Source organism: Schistosoma haematobium, chromosome ZW (assembly GCF_000699445.3).
Source record: "Schistosoma haematobium chromosome ZW, whole genome shotgun sequence".
In the NCBI taxonomy this organism is placed as follows: Eukaryota; Metazoa; Platyhelminthes; class Trematoda; order Strigeidida; family Schistosomatidae; genus Schistosoma; species Schistosoma haematobium.
In genome coordinates this window covers 66451626-66467131 of record NC_067195.1, presented here as the reverse complement: position 1 = coordinate 66467131, position 15506 = coordinate 66451626, and the positions used below count along the sequence as shown (strand labels likewise).

The 15506-nt window shown below is 29.8% G+C and overlaps 1 protein-coding gene across 1 annotated transcript in view; it reads left to right on the top strand.

Annotated features, from left to right (window-relative positions):
- Positions 1–501: 501 nt before the first annotated feature.
- MS3_00004193 (uncharacterized protein) overlaps positions 502–15506 on the top strand; it is a 46169-nt gene continuing 31164 nt past the window's right edge. Inside the window, exon 1 of the mRNA XM_012942217.2 lies at positions 502–1444. Within this exon, the coding sequence (XP_012797671.2) occupies positions 738–1444 (707 nt within the window). The 5' untranslated portion in view covers positions 502–737. The remainder of the gene's footprint in view (positions 1445–15506) is intronic.

Below are 15506 nucleotides of genomic sequence, written 5' to 3'. Positions count from 1 at the left end.
ACATTTGAATAAGTTACCAGTTATTTACAGTATGTTATAAACAACTAATAACACATTGAAGTCTAAATATATTTCCAGTCAGTCTAGAAATATGGAGAAATAAACTAATAAATTCAGTTTTACAAAATGTCTTCTAGCTATTTTATTATCAACCCTAATATTACTAAACTTTATTCATTCTTCAAAATATTCAGTGATTATTTTCTGACAAGATTGTATTTATGTTGAACAGTTTCTCAAAGAATTATGGATAAAACTGTGTAAATTAAAGGAGACTAATACAATCAACTAAAATGAAACAATAAAAGCTATATGATTACTCTTATTTATTAAATAACAATCCATAATATTCTTATTCCCAAATGAATTATAAATTGAAGAGAAATTATTGGTAGAAAAGTTTAGGATAAATTCTACTACTAACCAATTACAATTGAATATTTATTACAAACTTTCAAATGATCATTTATAATTTAACTGGTTATCATTCCATTTCATTTTATCAGTTTTCGTTTATTCATTCATTATAAATTAATGTATCATTTAATTTAATAGATTTATACATTGATATCATTGTATAACATTATTCAATGTAGCATAGTAACTAATCATAGTAAAACTCAGAATAATAATAATATGACTTTAAATGTAATGCATAATTTGTTTAATCACCAAGTCCCGGTTGGATACAACTTTTAAATTTGAGATTAACATTTTTAATAATAATAATAAACAATATGAATGAATCATTTATACAAAATAATCAATCAATCTATTCAATTTCTAATCAAAATATTAATATATCCAATGATAATCAATTTATTTTAGAATGGAGTTTAACTAATCTTTCCACAAAGAATACATCACAACAAATTTATTATTTTTTCAATCATTATGTGAATACTTTATTAAAAAATCCATATAAACGAGTATTATTATCATTGTATATAATCATATTAATATTTGGTACATTCATTAATTTATTATTAATATATACAATTAAAAAATTACGTAATCCAAAATCTTTAGCTAATAGACGAATGTTATTAATACGTGTATTATGTGATTTAGCATTAGCATGGTTTGGTGTACCATATACAGCTTATACAGCTGTATATAAAAATTGGTTATTAGGCAATATAATGTGTAAAATTTCTGCATTTCTTATTTATTTTATTGTTGCATTAAATAATTTTTTACTTGTTGCTATATGTTTAAATCGTAGTGTAGGAATAAGTCAAAATGGTAAACATTTAACTGATCCAACAGTTAGTGTACCATGTCGAGTAAAATGTTTATTAGTTGCAGCTGGATTATTAGCATTAATTATTGCATTTCCTGGTGGAATTGTTAGTGAACAAGTACAAATTAAATTACCTGAAACAATGAAAATATATTTTGATTTAAATACAGATATATCAGAAATGATACCTATGATATGCATGTAAGTTATCATTTATATAATATTTAATATGCATTCATATTATCTAAGAATAAGAACTATTTTATAGTATAATTTCATAGCCTGAATCAATAATACAATCTTTAGTGAATGATTTGTATTCTCTAGGAATTACATAAAAACTTATAATTTAATTCACTTGATATTATTTTACTTGAATCTTCCCATTGATGTTTTAGGACTGAAATTGATCAGTCTCTTATAAGACACTGGTCAATTTAATATTTCATTACTTTCTTAAATTAAAAATTTGGAGAACGTTTATTTAGGACAATGATATCAGGATAATCGTAACTTTGTTTTTCTGAAGTTCTTGAAATAAGCTTTGATAAATCCCGTATAAAATTATTCTTTGAGAATTTATAACAGTGATTAATATTGTTTTTCTGTATTCGTAAAATCTATGCTTGACATTAGAAACTCATGATGGGTTCACATAATTAGCTAGAATCGAATAACTACTTTCGTAACTTCCTAGCTTTATTAAATAAATTACAGGCGTTTTGTACTTATGTAATCGATGCGTAACATAACCATTAGAAGTTTGACTCATCGTTAGTACGAATGATAAAATCCGAAAATTCCGGTATATAATGTATAAATATTAATCATATTATTTAACAGTCCTTCTTGATTTTAAATATCAAGATTCCTTACCTACTCTATTGGTGGATTGGTTGCCAAGGCAGTTGTTTGGTTTATACGTCGTTCTTTTACTTTTTCTTGAAATAATTAAGTGTGTTAGTGTACTAGTTTTCTATAGAACAGACAAATGATTTTCTATTACTAATTACTGTTTTTTGATGTCCTTTGATAAAGTGAAAATTATGTATTCTTACTCATGTGGTTAATTGAGAAAAGACAATTAGTATGTGGTTCTGAACTTAGGTTTCAAGCTTGTTGACGATCTTTATGGAAGTGAGTTAGGTAGGATTCTTATAGCTCATAAGGTTCGAATTAATAAAATTATTGTGGCCTTATATATAAGAGGATTTAGTGGAAATGGAATTATTCAAAAATTCCAATTTTATTGGTATTTTTACACTCAGTACCATTAGATTTTCCGTAAGTGTTCTATTAATGTAACATAAGAACTAAGTTTATCAATATGTAAAGAATCATATTTATATTTATGATATAAATTTTATATAGTTTATTGCTTTTTCTACATCAAAATATACATTTCACCCTCCGAACTATGTAGTCAATTTATTTACTTTAATTAAATTGATGCTCTTTCCCTCATTTATAAATATACATAGAGATAATCATGCATTCTATATTATGGACATCAATAAATTTTTAAGAACAACATGATCATCTGACGTGACTTCACAGATATCTTTAAGATTTTGTTATATTTAGTCTAAAATATTAATTCGGATTGTCGGCCAAAAAACTCTGACTTACCTTGATGGGAAACCTCTTTGAAAAACAATAATGACTATGATACCTTGTTTAGATGACTAAATATGTTATAACATCTAGTATTTTGTAAAAAAATTATGGGCATTTTCTAGATGTTATAAATTATTTTTAAATAAGGAAATTAGCAAACTTTATTACCATATGTGTTTACAGTTTATGACATTGACGGGTAATTCTCATACCCAGTTTATCGATTCGTGTAATGTATGTCTATTTTATAATACAGAAGTAAGAAAGCTATTGGGATTAAGAAATGGGAAAAAGTTAAAAATAAGAAAGTATGATTATTTCTGAAATAAAATTCTTTTCTGGTAAAATTGTTTAGGGACGTACGCTTGGCAAAGTAGTAAATACATTAAAAAGGTATGGTAATTGCATTTAACTATGTGTTTAAACGGATAAATTAACCTGTAAAATGTACTTATAAAACTAGTGATTGGTTATTTTTTAAAGATGACAAATTGTAGATTTGCAATCGGTAACATATAAAAAAGTCATTGTTTAATGACTATGGGTTGAACTTTACAAAATAAACCGTAATAATCAGGTGAATCACCAATTCTTCATCGGTATCTAACCGTACAATTATTCAATTCGTGTTGGAAATTGAGGAGATACACATACTTCCTTGATAAATTTATCAGTTAGTTTGAGCAACATGACAGCTAGAAGTTTCTGATCTGGATTTAAATAATTACACTATCTTACTTAACATATTCTGAAGTTCTACAGTAAAATCTAGGGTAACAGAGTATATGTATGCTTGCATATACTAATGAAAACTTTCCCAACACTTTAGATTCTGAAGTGGAAAGTATTGATAGAGTTATTATTTTTAAAAAAACATCGTAGATTATTTAATACCAAGTTCCAGTGCATCAATTACTACTAAATTAAAAGAACATAATCTGAGTGGTGACGCAGTGAAATGACTAAATACCTATTAGTATTACTTTAAGTGTATTAGTTCTGTCAAGATTTTTTTATTGTGTAGCTGGTATTGGTCACGAACTAATTTTAGTTTGGAGACCATTGAAAACTAAAGACTGAACAGCTATTTCTGCCTAGAATTGAACTTTTTAAAAATGTGGTCTTAAAGGCCTATCAGGAATTGAACTCAGAGATATAAGATGTGTCTGTAGTGAAACACTTGTTGTGCTATAATGCAACCTGATATATTTGGGAACGTATACCAATGGATTTCAATCCAAACACTTAGATAGTTAAGTGTTTTTCCAATGAAGTGGAGGTCCGACATTTGATCATTAGAAGGATTCGTGGTGAGGATTTCTGTTAAGTTTTATATTATAATAAAAAAGCTTGAATGAATAGCTCCTACATGTTGATGATGGTTATAAATAATACTATTTAGGATCGAATAGCTAAAAGTAAGTATGTGAACTGAAAAAGAGGTGGAAATTGATATAATTAAATAATTCCTGCTTTATTAGGTCAAATATTGATGTATTTGTCTTTTAGAAAACAGTCTACGTTTGAACATGTAAGTACACTAAAGGTTAGCTAAGTCGTGATTATTATGATATATTTAAAAAGGTCCCCACTCGATGTTATCGATGGACACCTTTATGCCTTCTGAGTGAAGGTATTTTAAATTCCACTCTAACATCTTAGAAGGTCTGCAGGAAGTTCAATCCAATTTGAATGACACCATATTGTGTCAGACTGGTCAAGTAACAATAAAGAGTTCATATTTTTCATGACTGATTCTGAAACGACCATGTTTAGACAAAGCACTGATAAATTTACATTTAATTTCATGTATACTGATGATACTTCTATCATATTTCATTAATAACAATATACAGCTAACTTACTGAAGCTTTTCAACAAGATGCAAAGAAATCTTCATTTTAGCATTAAAGATCAATATAAAGACAATTATTTCTTTCTTAATGTCGGTAATAGATCAGAAAAGAGGTAACATAATTCAACATGATAATTATCTAAAGAGTCTATGAATTCTAACAAATTTTATCTGAACAGCTCTGTCAAAGATAATATAGAAAAAAATAATTTGTATGGAACAAGTTGCAAAAGTCAGTCACATTGCATTAGAATTATTATAATCAAATAGTTAGAGATTGTACAATCATATTTAATCAAGATATCATTATTTTTTTTGTTGTTTTTGTTTCATTCTATAATTGTCCTGATGAAAATAACAGATGAAGATAATCCCACTATTCTGTTTGGCCTATTTATTAACAATAGCTATTGCCAATACATTTGATTAAATTATTACTTTATGTAAATATGAATAAGTTAAAAATAGACTCAACAAAATGTTATTAATTAACAAGAATCTTATATTAAATTAGTGTAATTGAAAAAAGAAATGTAATCAATGTATCATCTGGTTGACTCAATTTTACTTAGAAGCAATGATTTGAGACCAATTAAAACTCAAATGTAATTCGAAACTTATCTACAATCCATATAGTAATATAAATTGCTTACTTAAGTAATAATGACATCAGAATAATAAAACGTTGTTTAAATGGTCAATTAATCATATGAAAAAAAGTTTTCTTTTATTTAATAAGCAACTCCACCTGGACCCCCTCTGGGGCCACTGCCGGTCTCATGTCACGATAAATGAGGAGGGTTGGGGATGGGGTTAGCGACCCCACCCCGTAGAAGAGTAACCCGCTAAAAAACCGCTAACCGGAAAAAATTGATTTCACTATAGAAAATAATAATGATAACCATCATTATAAGTGTCACAAAAATATAATCAACCTAGTAGAAATGAGCCAAATATTATGACAAGATAATTGAATAATAAGAGAGAAAGAAAAAAAGATAATTGGTACAATGATAAAAGACAAATATTAACTAAAATGTGCTATTTTGTTTGTGATTCAATCATATTATCCAAAAGGAGATTTTTAAGGTTGATTAGGTGAGTGTATATAAGCACCAATTTTAATAAACACTTTTAACAAATTGATCAACTTGTTCGTTCAGTATAAAAACTAGAGAGTCACAAACTTCAGGTAGAACTGATTTTTTCGAATTTTTCGACATATGGTTTACAGTTTGTCGTGTACACCTCGATGTTGATTGGTTGTTGTTGACCTTAAACCTGTCATTGTTTACTTCATTGTTTTGGTTGTATCTCATGTGTACCACATGTGGAGAAATTCGAACACTACACTTCTACCTGAAGTTTGTGCTGATGATGTCGTTCAGAAGAAAGATGAAAGCTCCACGATTAAACCATCCAGATCAGCGAAAAAATTCTATCGAAATCACCCATCTGAGCTACAAATCTTCATCATCTATAAATCCATGTATATAAATGCAAAGCAGCTCTAAACAGTTCAATTAAAGCGAATTAATTTTATACCTAAGATGACCATCAATAACTACGCTAAACTCAAGTATTCAGTCAAATAATTGATATAGATATTATTATAAGCTTATCAGTAGTGCTAGAAATAGAGTATGTTTCTGAAACAATCACTCTACAAGTCTTCTTATGTTTTTGTAAACAGTATTTATGGTATACATATTTATAATATCATAAACGCTACAACAAATTCATTGATGAAGACTAACAAGTTAACAAATTTTTTCATAAAACACCGGTTTCTCCAATTCTTGCCAACTTATTCATTCATTCATTAGAAATAAGTACAATCTTAAAGTGCCCCCTTCCATTTAAAGTTTGTTTAAGATACATTGATGACACTTTTGTCATATAAAGCGAGATGGATTAGATAAATTGTTTAAACACATCAACAGTATTTCTGACAAAATTAAGTTAACTAAGGGGTTGAAATCCACTGAACACAAATGACCTTTTCAGAACTGTTTGCTTGAAAGGAAATTTAGTGAGTGTTTAAAAATTAATATATTCAGGGAGCTAACATATTTAAGGAAATATCTAGATTATAAGTCGGCACTCCTCCACTCCCCCAAAGTGATAGTGACCAGGAATTGGATAACCATAGTTCAAAAACTCGTCACTGAAACAAGTGATATAGAAACTGAAATGAATTTAATTATATCCACTCTGATAAATAATTATCCGAGGTATTTCATAAAAAGAATAATTAAGAATGAACACCAAAAAGATAATAGAAAAAGTGATCAACATAAAGAATGGATTCAAAGAACACAGTAGTAATCCCTTATCGTAAAGAAATTTCAGAAGGGTCCTAACTCTTCAAAATATAAGAGTATTCTTTTAAACAAACAATACTTCAAGACTAAAAATCGGTAAGGATTAAAGACTCATTACACAAGGAGGAATAACAAAGTTGTGTTTATAAAATCAAATATAGTAATTGTGGTGCTACATATGTCAAGATAACTGAATGTGGGGTTGAAGGAACACAAACTATGCTTAAAGCATATTCCTAAATCTTCGCATGGTATAAAAAAACTTGAAAACAAATCAGTGGTAGTATTACATTCAATAGAATCAGGTGATACAATTGATTTCAATTGCACGAGAATCCTTCAATAAAGTTTTAATTCTTACAAAGAAAGACTAACAGAATAAGCCCTACATATACGGGTAAATCCAAAAATTATTAATAGAAGATATGGGATACAGTTAGCTGTCACATGGTGACTAATAATTATTAAGTAAACCTGAACTCCTTATTCCATTTAATCTATCACTTATTATCTGAATAACATCAATTAAATTCAATTGTTCAAATCAGTTAAACAATTAACGGGGACAATAGAAGTAACACAAACATTCATTCCTTCATTTTTATTTTGTTTGTTTATCTTCATTTTATGCATCCTGTGACATTTCATTCATATTATATATAAAATTTGTGTTTTCTTGAAATTTCACCGATCAGAGGCGACAAATAGTGAGTGAAATATTTCTCACACCTACAAATACATACAATCTGTTATTCAAAAACGAAGAATATTTGAACGAGCGATTCTTTCTCCTTAATGTCTCACACCAACTTGGAGCCAAAATACTGTGAAACTATTCAATCAAATTTAGACAAAAGTTCCTATATAAGGGTTGCTTCAGATTTAAATGAATTATTTATGTCTTTAAAAGAAGTTGCTTTTGAAGAAATTCAAACTTTGACGAATAAAGGATGGCTTCAAATTTATATTTCGGTAATGATAGTAACTTTGATTTTACTGAGTTAAAATAAATAGTTTACATTACTACATCACTACGTAGACACTTATTAAATTGATTACAGTTATATTCACTAAAAGATTATGTTTCATGAATTCTATTATGTTTAATAAACTTTAATTTACTAGATTTTCCCTTGTTTCATTTACAGTATTTTACAATGACTTCAGGTCATGAACCGATTGATGTTAGACCACTATGGAGAACCTGAAAGCACTGAATGACCATTTCGTTCTATTATAGAACTCCTCAGTAGTGTTCATCAACGATTCCGCTCGCGGGATCCGAATCCAGGGCCTTTAGTCTCGCGCGTGAACACTTAACCTCTAGACCGACTGAGCCGACATCCAACAGTATTAGTGCCTAATCTCAATTAATCCATGAAATTGCGCTACCATCTTTCATTGTACTGAGCGCGCGACTAAAGGCCCTGGGTTCGAGTCCCGCGAGCGGAATCGTTGATGCACACTACTGAGGAGTTCTATAATAGAACGAAATGGTCATTCAGTGCTTTCAGGTTCTCCATAGTGGTCTAACATCAATCGGTTCATGATCTCAATCATAAACTTAATAATCTCCGCAACCCCATGCTGATAATGAGAAAGTTGTTGAAATTGATCTGTTTAAACAGAAGGTTAAATAACCATTTGACTTTAGGTAGATAGCTGCTGAAAACTAGGTAAGACTAGATATTTTTTTTCGTATTAGTATGAAATTTCCAAACTTGATCACAAAAAGAATAAAATAAAAACTTAAAAGTTTTCCAATAAATGTATTACCTTTAGTTAATCAAATTGGAACAGACTGTTTAACATTTTAAATTATGTCAATTAGAATTGACCATAGAGTCGAATTTAATTCATGATATAAGTGGAAAATACTCAGTCATTATTTTCACGTGGTGAACTTTCACAGGTTTAATATTACAAGAACTGAAAAACAACTATAACCAAGTTGAGTAAGTAAAATAACCTGTTGTGAGAAGTTAACTTTCAATAAATTAGCTTTGTTTATAACACTATAAACAATTATCATAAATAAACCGTTAACATTTTTTTCGTTTATAATTCAATAATCTAACCAGTCGATCAAAGCTAAACAAATTATCATAAGTTTCATATTTGATCTAATTTGTAAGTTACAATCTTGTTTATTTAAACCGATGCAACTAAAAAAATATATCTCTTGAATCCAGTCACTAGTGAGCACATGTTGATCAGTATCAGAAGAGGTTAGTTGAAGTTAGACGTTGACACCGTTGGATGCCGGCCGGCTCAGTGGTCTAGTGGTTAAGCGCCTGGCGCGAGACTGATAGGTCCCGGGTTCGAATCCCGCGAGGTGGGGTCGTGGATGCGCACTGCCGAGGAGTCCCACAATAGGACGAAACGGACGTACAGTACTTCCAGGTCTTCCATGGTGGTCTAGCTTCAATTGACTCATGATCTCAACTGTTGAAATTACTACAACCTCCACAAAACCCCTTCTGATACTGAAAAAATATCACGGTTCATATTTTCTAACATTAAATGAAATCTGAAATTTAAATTATTACTTTTTGACTAAAGTAAATTGTTTATTAAATTTACCGATTGTTTTAGTCAGTTAAAAAGAACAAAACAATATTCTACAACATTTAAAATGCTTTACTTAAGTTGAATGATAATAAATTTTATAGAAAACTTATTTATCAATATCATTTCCTTAAATAAAAAGGAATGCTATTAATTTCATTGATATCTTAAGTTGTCTTTAGTAACAACAGTTTTTCCTGTGTAAAAATTAAATAGAAGCCGATAAATAGTATCTGTAGTGAACAAGGACACGAGTGGGGACCATTTAATGTATTTTAACATGAAATTACAGAATTTCTCATTAAAATCTTGTGGTGTGTGCTACTTATATTGACATAATTAGTATATGATGTTAGTCGTGAACAGAAAGTCTGGCAGCAGAGAGACAAACAAACATCAGCCCATCGTTTCAGATTTCACTGTTCCTGCATTTTCATACCAATTGCTTTTCGTTCCCGTTTTTTCCTTCTCGATCTTCTGCTGAAATACATTTTTTCCTGACTATCGTTATATACTAATTATATCTATATAAGTAGCACACATCACAGTATCGCGCTAAAATATTTTAAAATAAATATATAACCAATGCTTTTGACACTCGAAAATATTGGCTCAAGTGATTTGACCTTATTTATATGTGGTTTATTATTATTACTGTTAAAATGGAAATATATCTAGGAAAACAAACCAGGTCCAAGAAAATGAAAATAATTTTATGTTGTTCACTTGGATTTTAATATATGTGGAAATGATACACTTGAAACCATCTACATTTAAGATGTACACTTGATTTGTTTTTATTAACTGTTAATAAATTATCAACCAAGGCTAACTGTAACGGAAATCTGCTAGTTTAATTTGTATATGACAATTGTTTTGTGTCAGATAACTCACTTTGCAGACAAGGTTAAAATAAAATATTGGTTAAGACTAAGTAGTAGAAGACTGTGTATTCATTTATTTCAATGATTACTTGATCCTGTCAATTGCTTCATACTAAACATGATTTGATAATTATAAATAAGCAAATGCATTATGCTAACGATCATTTGCTTAGTCCGAATCTTTATTCCCACTTATAGTAGGCTCTGATACTGTTGTCTGAGACAACAGTAAAAGCCTATCAGTTAAGCCATTCAGCCCAAAATATGCTACGCTATCAGAATCATATGTTATTTTTAACAGACATAAATACTGGAACGAAAGAACAGCAGCAGTTACAGTTTCAATGAAATAATCTTAAAATATAGTGAGCTAAGCTATAAGTTACTGTTCGATGGGGAAACATTGCATAGTTACTTAAATATTATACAGTCTTAATAAATCCTGTTGTTTTAACAAGTTAATACCCCATTTTACTGCAATTAATAAACCTAGCATCAATGAATACATGAAGATGACATATTGCAATATAATTTTAAATCTTCATACTTAACAGCGAAGAATTACTTCATTTTATAGCGAATGTAACACTAGTATTTGCGTAGATTTAAGATATGGAAGGTACATTTTCATTTCAGGTTTTCCAAGTACAAGTTTCTGTTAAATGCTGTAAAACAAAAAAGTGCTCATTTGTAGAATAATTTATTACTTCTTACAACTCAAAAAATTATGCATTTTAATGGTTAAAATTAACAAAAATACTTTGAATACAAATAGAGAAATAATGTTTATTTGGTTTTTATACAAATTCCAAACCCTTGTGTTTTTCATTGAATCTAATTTACCATAATATTTTAGGGAAGTAAAAATTGTTTTAAATTAAACTAAATAAATTGAATAGTTGAACTCATGAGTTAATTGAAGGTAGACCACCATGGAAAACCTGGAAGCTTTGGACGTCCATTTCATCCTAGTATGGGACTCCTCAGCTGTGCGCATCCCTCTTCGTGAGACTCGAACCCAGGACCTATCAGTCTCGCACGCAAACGCTCAATCTCCAAACTACTGAGCTGGCCAGCATCCAACGGTTTTAATGTCTAACTTCAACCAATCTACGAAGTTGCGCCATTATTCACCATTGTCATCAGTGAGTTACTATATCACAACAAACCCGGTTGAACTCTACTGGTCACGGCTTCTCACTAGGACTCCAGGAAATACCCCTTGCAGCCCATCACTACTGAGCATATGATGATTATAATCAGAGAGGAGTTTTGTGGTCGTTATAGTAATTTTAATAGTTGAATTCACGAGTTAATTGAAGCTAGGCCAACATGGAAAACCTGGAAACACTGGACGGTTGATTCATCCTAGTGTGGTTTCCACTTCCATCATCTGTTTTGAAAATTAAAAAAAACATAAGAGTTTACAATTAATAATAATAGTAAAAGCATAATTCAGGAGGTATTTACACAAGCTTTAAATAATTTAAAATATTTGTAATGAAATAAATGCTAAAAGCGTTATATATATGACTAAAGCATTAAAGTACAATTCTAGATCAGTTGATCAATTAAATTAATACTTTGTTTTAACCCAGTATAGTAAATTGGTGAAATGTAGTAATGATGTTGTAATGATTCGGATTATCTCGCTACTAATATTTTGAAAGAGATTTTACCTGTCTTGGTCGAAATATGTACATCATAATGTTTATATTGAGGTTACCTACATAGTATACAGTTAAAATGTCAACAACGGGATAGTCCAGTTCAATACAAATCAAATCAAAAATTGTATCCATTTCATATTGAGTGGTTATCTGGACTTTGTAGCTAAGTAAATAATGTGTTTGCCATTCTAAACAAAAGTCATGAGGCTGGAATTTCGGAGTGAAAACCAACTTTGAGATCTATGGACATCTAGTCAGTGAGTTTTAAATAGAAAGAATCTCTTTTCCTGGATTCTTTTGTTAGTCACACTCCAACCATTCAACATAAAATTACCAATGACATTATGCAAAGCCATTATTTAGTTTATTCAAGCCCCCCCCCAAAGTCCATATTCATATACGAAATTTCATTTGATATAATAAAGCCTGTTTAATATTTTTAAATTGAAGCTGATTAATTTACTTTGATACATTTAATCACATTCTGTGAACAGTCGGCATACGCTGTGATATGATTTTAACCAGTAGTATTTCCCTTACTCTCATTCTACAGTCATTTGATTAAGAGAATCTATTATGCTCATGTATTAGAATGACCTGATATCATAAAATCAGCACTTGATAGTTAAAGGTAACTCTTGTGGTCACAAAACTTTAATAAAATCTACTTATCCTGCAAATCATCTTAAATCCTGACTCATAAAAACTATTCATCAAAGTTTTAGATATATACCTGTCAATAACATAGGTAGGAGACAAAATTGGGTAAAATAGATTTCTTACAATTTTTCAAAAATCTTTGATCATGCTTTATGAGACCTATTGGAGTAATATGATAAAACCTTTTATTAGCATCCCTAATTTATGACGTCATTCTGTAGAATTATTGCTAAATTTATTAAAACATATATTAAAATTGGGGGATTGTGAAGACTGTAGTAATTTTATTAGTTAAATCCATGGGTTGATCTAAGCTGGACTACCAGTGAAAACCTGGAAGCATTGAACGGTTGCTTCGCCCTAGTATGAGACTCCTCAGCAGTGCGCATCCACGATCCTGCTCGCGGGACTTAAACCCAGGACCTTAGGTCTCGCACGCGAACGCTTAACTGCTGGAAAACTGATCCGGCATCCAATGGTGTTAATGTCGTGGATACGCACTGCTGAGGAATCCCATACTGGGACGAAAAGGCCTTTCGGTGCTTTCAGGCATTTCAGGTTTGTCTAGCTTAGATCGACTCATAAATTCAACTATAAAAAGTTATATCGAAGAATATAAAGACGTGATGCTGAATCACTTCATTCCTTGTCCATTATTCATACATTCATACATTTGAGTAATCACCTTTTATATTTAAAACAAATTAACATTTTATTCTTTTAAATTTGCTAAAATGTTAGTTACACGTCGTTTCATTCTAAACTCCGTATGGATTGTTGAACTTTGGGAATAATAATAAAAATAATAATAATTGTCAGTAGTACTTTGAGTAAGAAACTTATTCAGAATGAACAATTTTCAAAGCGTTTTAATAATTCGTTATTTCGATATCGTTATAAATCTGTGGTTCCATTGATTTAATTTAGCCCTACGTATAGAACACGTCTTTTTTAGTAATACACACGAGAGGTCAAGTTTCTAAAGAAAATAAAAAAAGAACAGACCAAGAACAACAAGGTTTGTAGAATAAAATGAATTCATCATTCTATTTCACGGTTTCTTATCGGCTGCATGCAACCTAAAATTACAATTATTAATATAATTAATAACATATGTTTACCATACTTTAGTTTACGAAGTTTACACAAATGTTCGAAATGTAACCAAAATCATAGTTATCAGAAGAATAGGGATATAAAGTGTACGAATAAACAAAGTTAGAATTGATGTGTATTTATGTGTTGGGAAGTAATTATTCAGAGATTGTGTAAGGGTAATAAAGTTAGTAAATGGTTGGGTAATCGCTCAATATGATAAAATAAATGTATGAACGTCAATCAGATTATGTAAGAGATGAATATCAGAACACGGAAGAATAATAAAAAGGTTGGAGACATGTTATAAGACAAATATGCAGTCACCATCGCACGGAAAGGTCGATCAAACTTTCCTTCTGTATACATAAGTCAGGAAGGAGATTGCCTCAGCAAAATGAAGATTGGTGTTTTTTGTCTGTTGATTATTTCGAATGGATTAATTACATTCACTTCATGTCCGCTATCAAGAAAAGATTGATATTGAAGCCAGAGGAAATTCAAACGTAATCAACAGAAAATGTACCTGATACTGTAATTAATTAACATTTTTTAGACAACAAGGTTGCTTCCTTGTAAAAATGAAAATGATGTCTTACATAGAGTGAGAGATCTCTTGAAGATTCATCACATCAACTGTTGTTAGTCAGTTTGTCATAATAGTCGATAAAAAGTCCAGTACGAATGTATGTCAGCCTCAGCTGCTATCCACATCAGTACTATATAGTGAAATTAGCAAGACATATAGCCTAAAGTCTAAAATTATGGTAGTATCAATGTCAGATATTTCTGTTTTATTCGTTTCCGATTGTTCCAACTTTATTAAACAAGGTGTTTGTTAATCTACGACTTATCATAATTTTCCACCTAGCTAGGTTGTTGATTAAACGCTTTCTGTTTACAAAGTAAGTAAGCTAAACATTGGATTAGTTATCTGTCACAAAACAACCACTCTTATATAATCACTTTGTTAGACCGAATATAATTTTTTCGATGATGTGAGACGGTGTCTCTTTTCGATTTTAAAAAATTGTATGATGTATTCAAATGCTTTGTTTCTTGACAATGAATAAATACAATAAGTTTACCCACATATTTCTGTCACTAAACTTAATAACCTCAAAGATGTAGGTAAGATTTCATGTAATTTGAACGAGTTAAAACTATAAATAAATGGTAAAATTACTTTCTCACAGTAATGAACATTCATCATTCTCAATGACAGGCTATTCGAAATTAGTTCTCAAGAATTCAATTTATTTTATTTTGATGGTCCGACAGAATGAATAATAAAACCTATTGTTAAACCCATCTTCATACTCGAGAATCTATATTAAGTAATAATGTTATGTTGACTCAAGATTATTGTTTGGGATTTCATGTAATTACTTTTTCGGAATACAAAGGATATTTTGCATGCATATTTAGCTGATAGTTTCGACAATAAACAAATAAGACCTAAGACCAAACACTTACTACTTTCAAAGTGTAAAATATGATAGCTACTAATGATGACTGACAAGAATTAGTAGAAAATGGTACTATATTTAATACACATAAGATCATATGCTCTTAGTATTTATGACACTT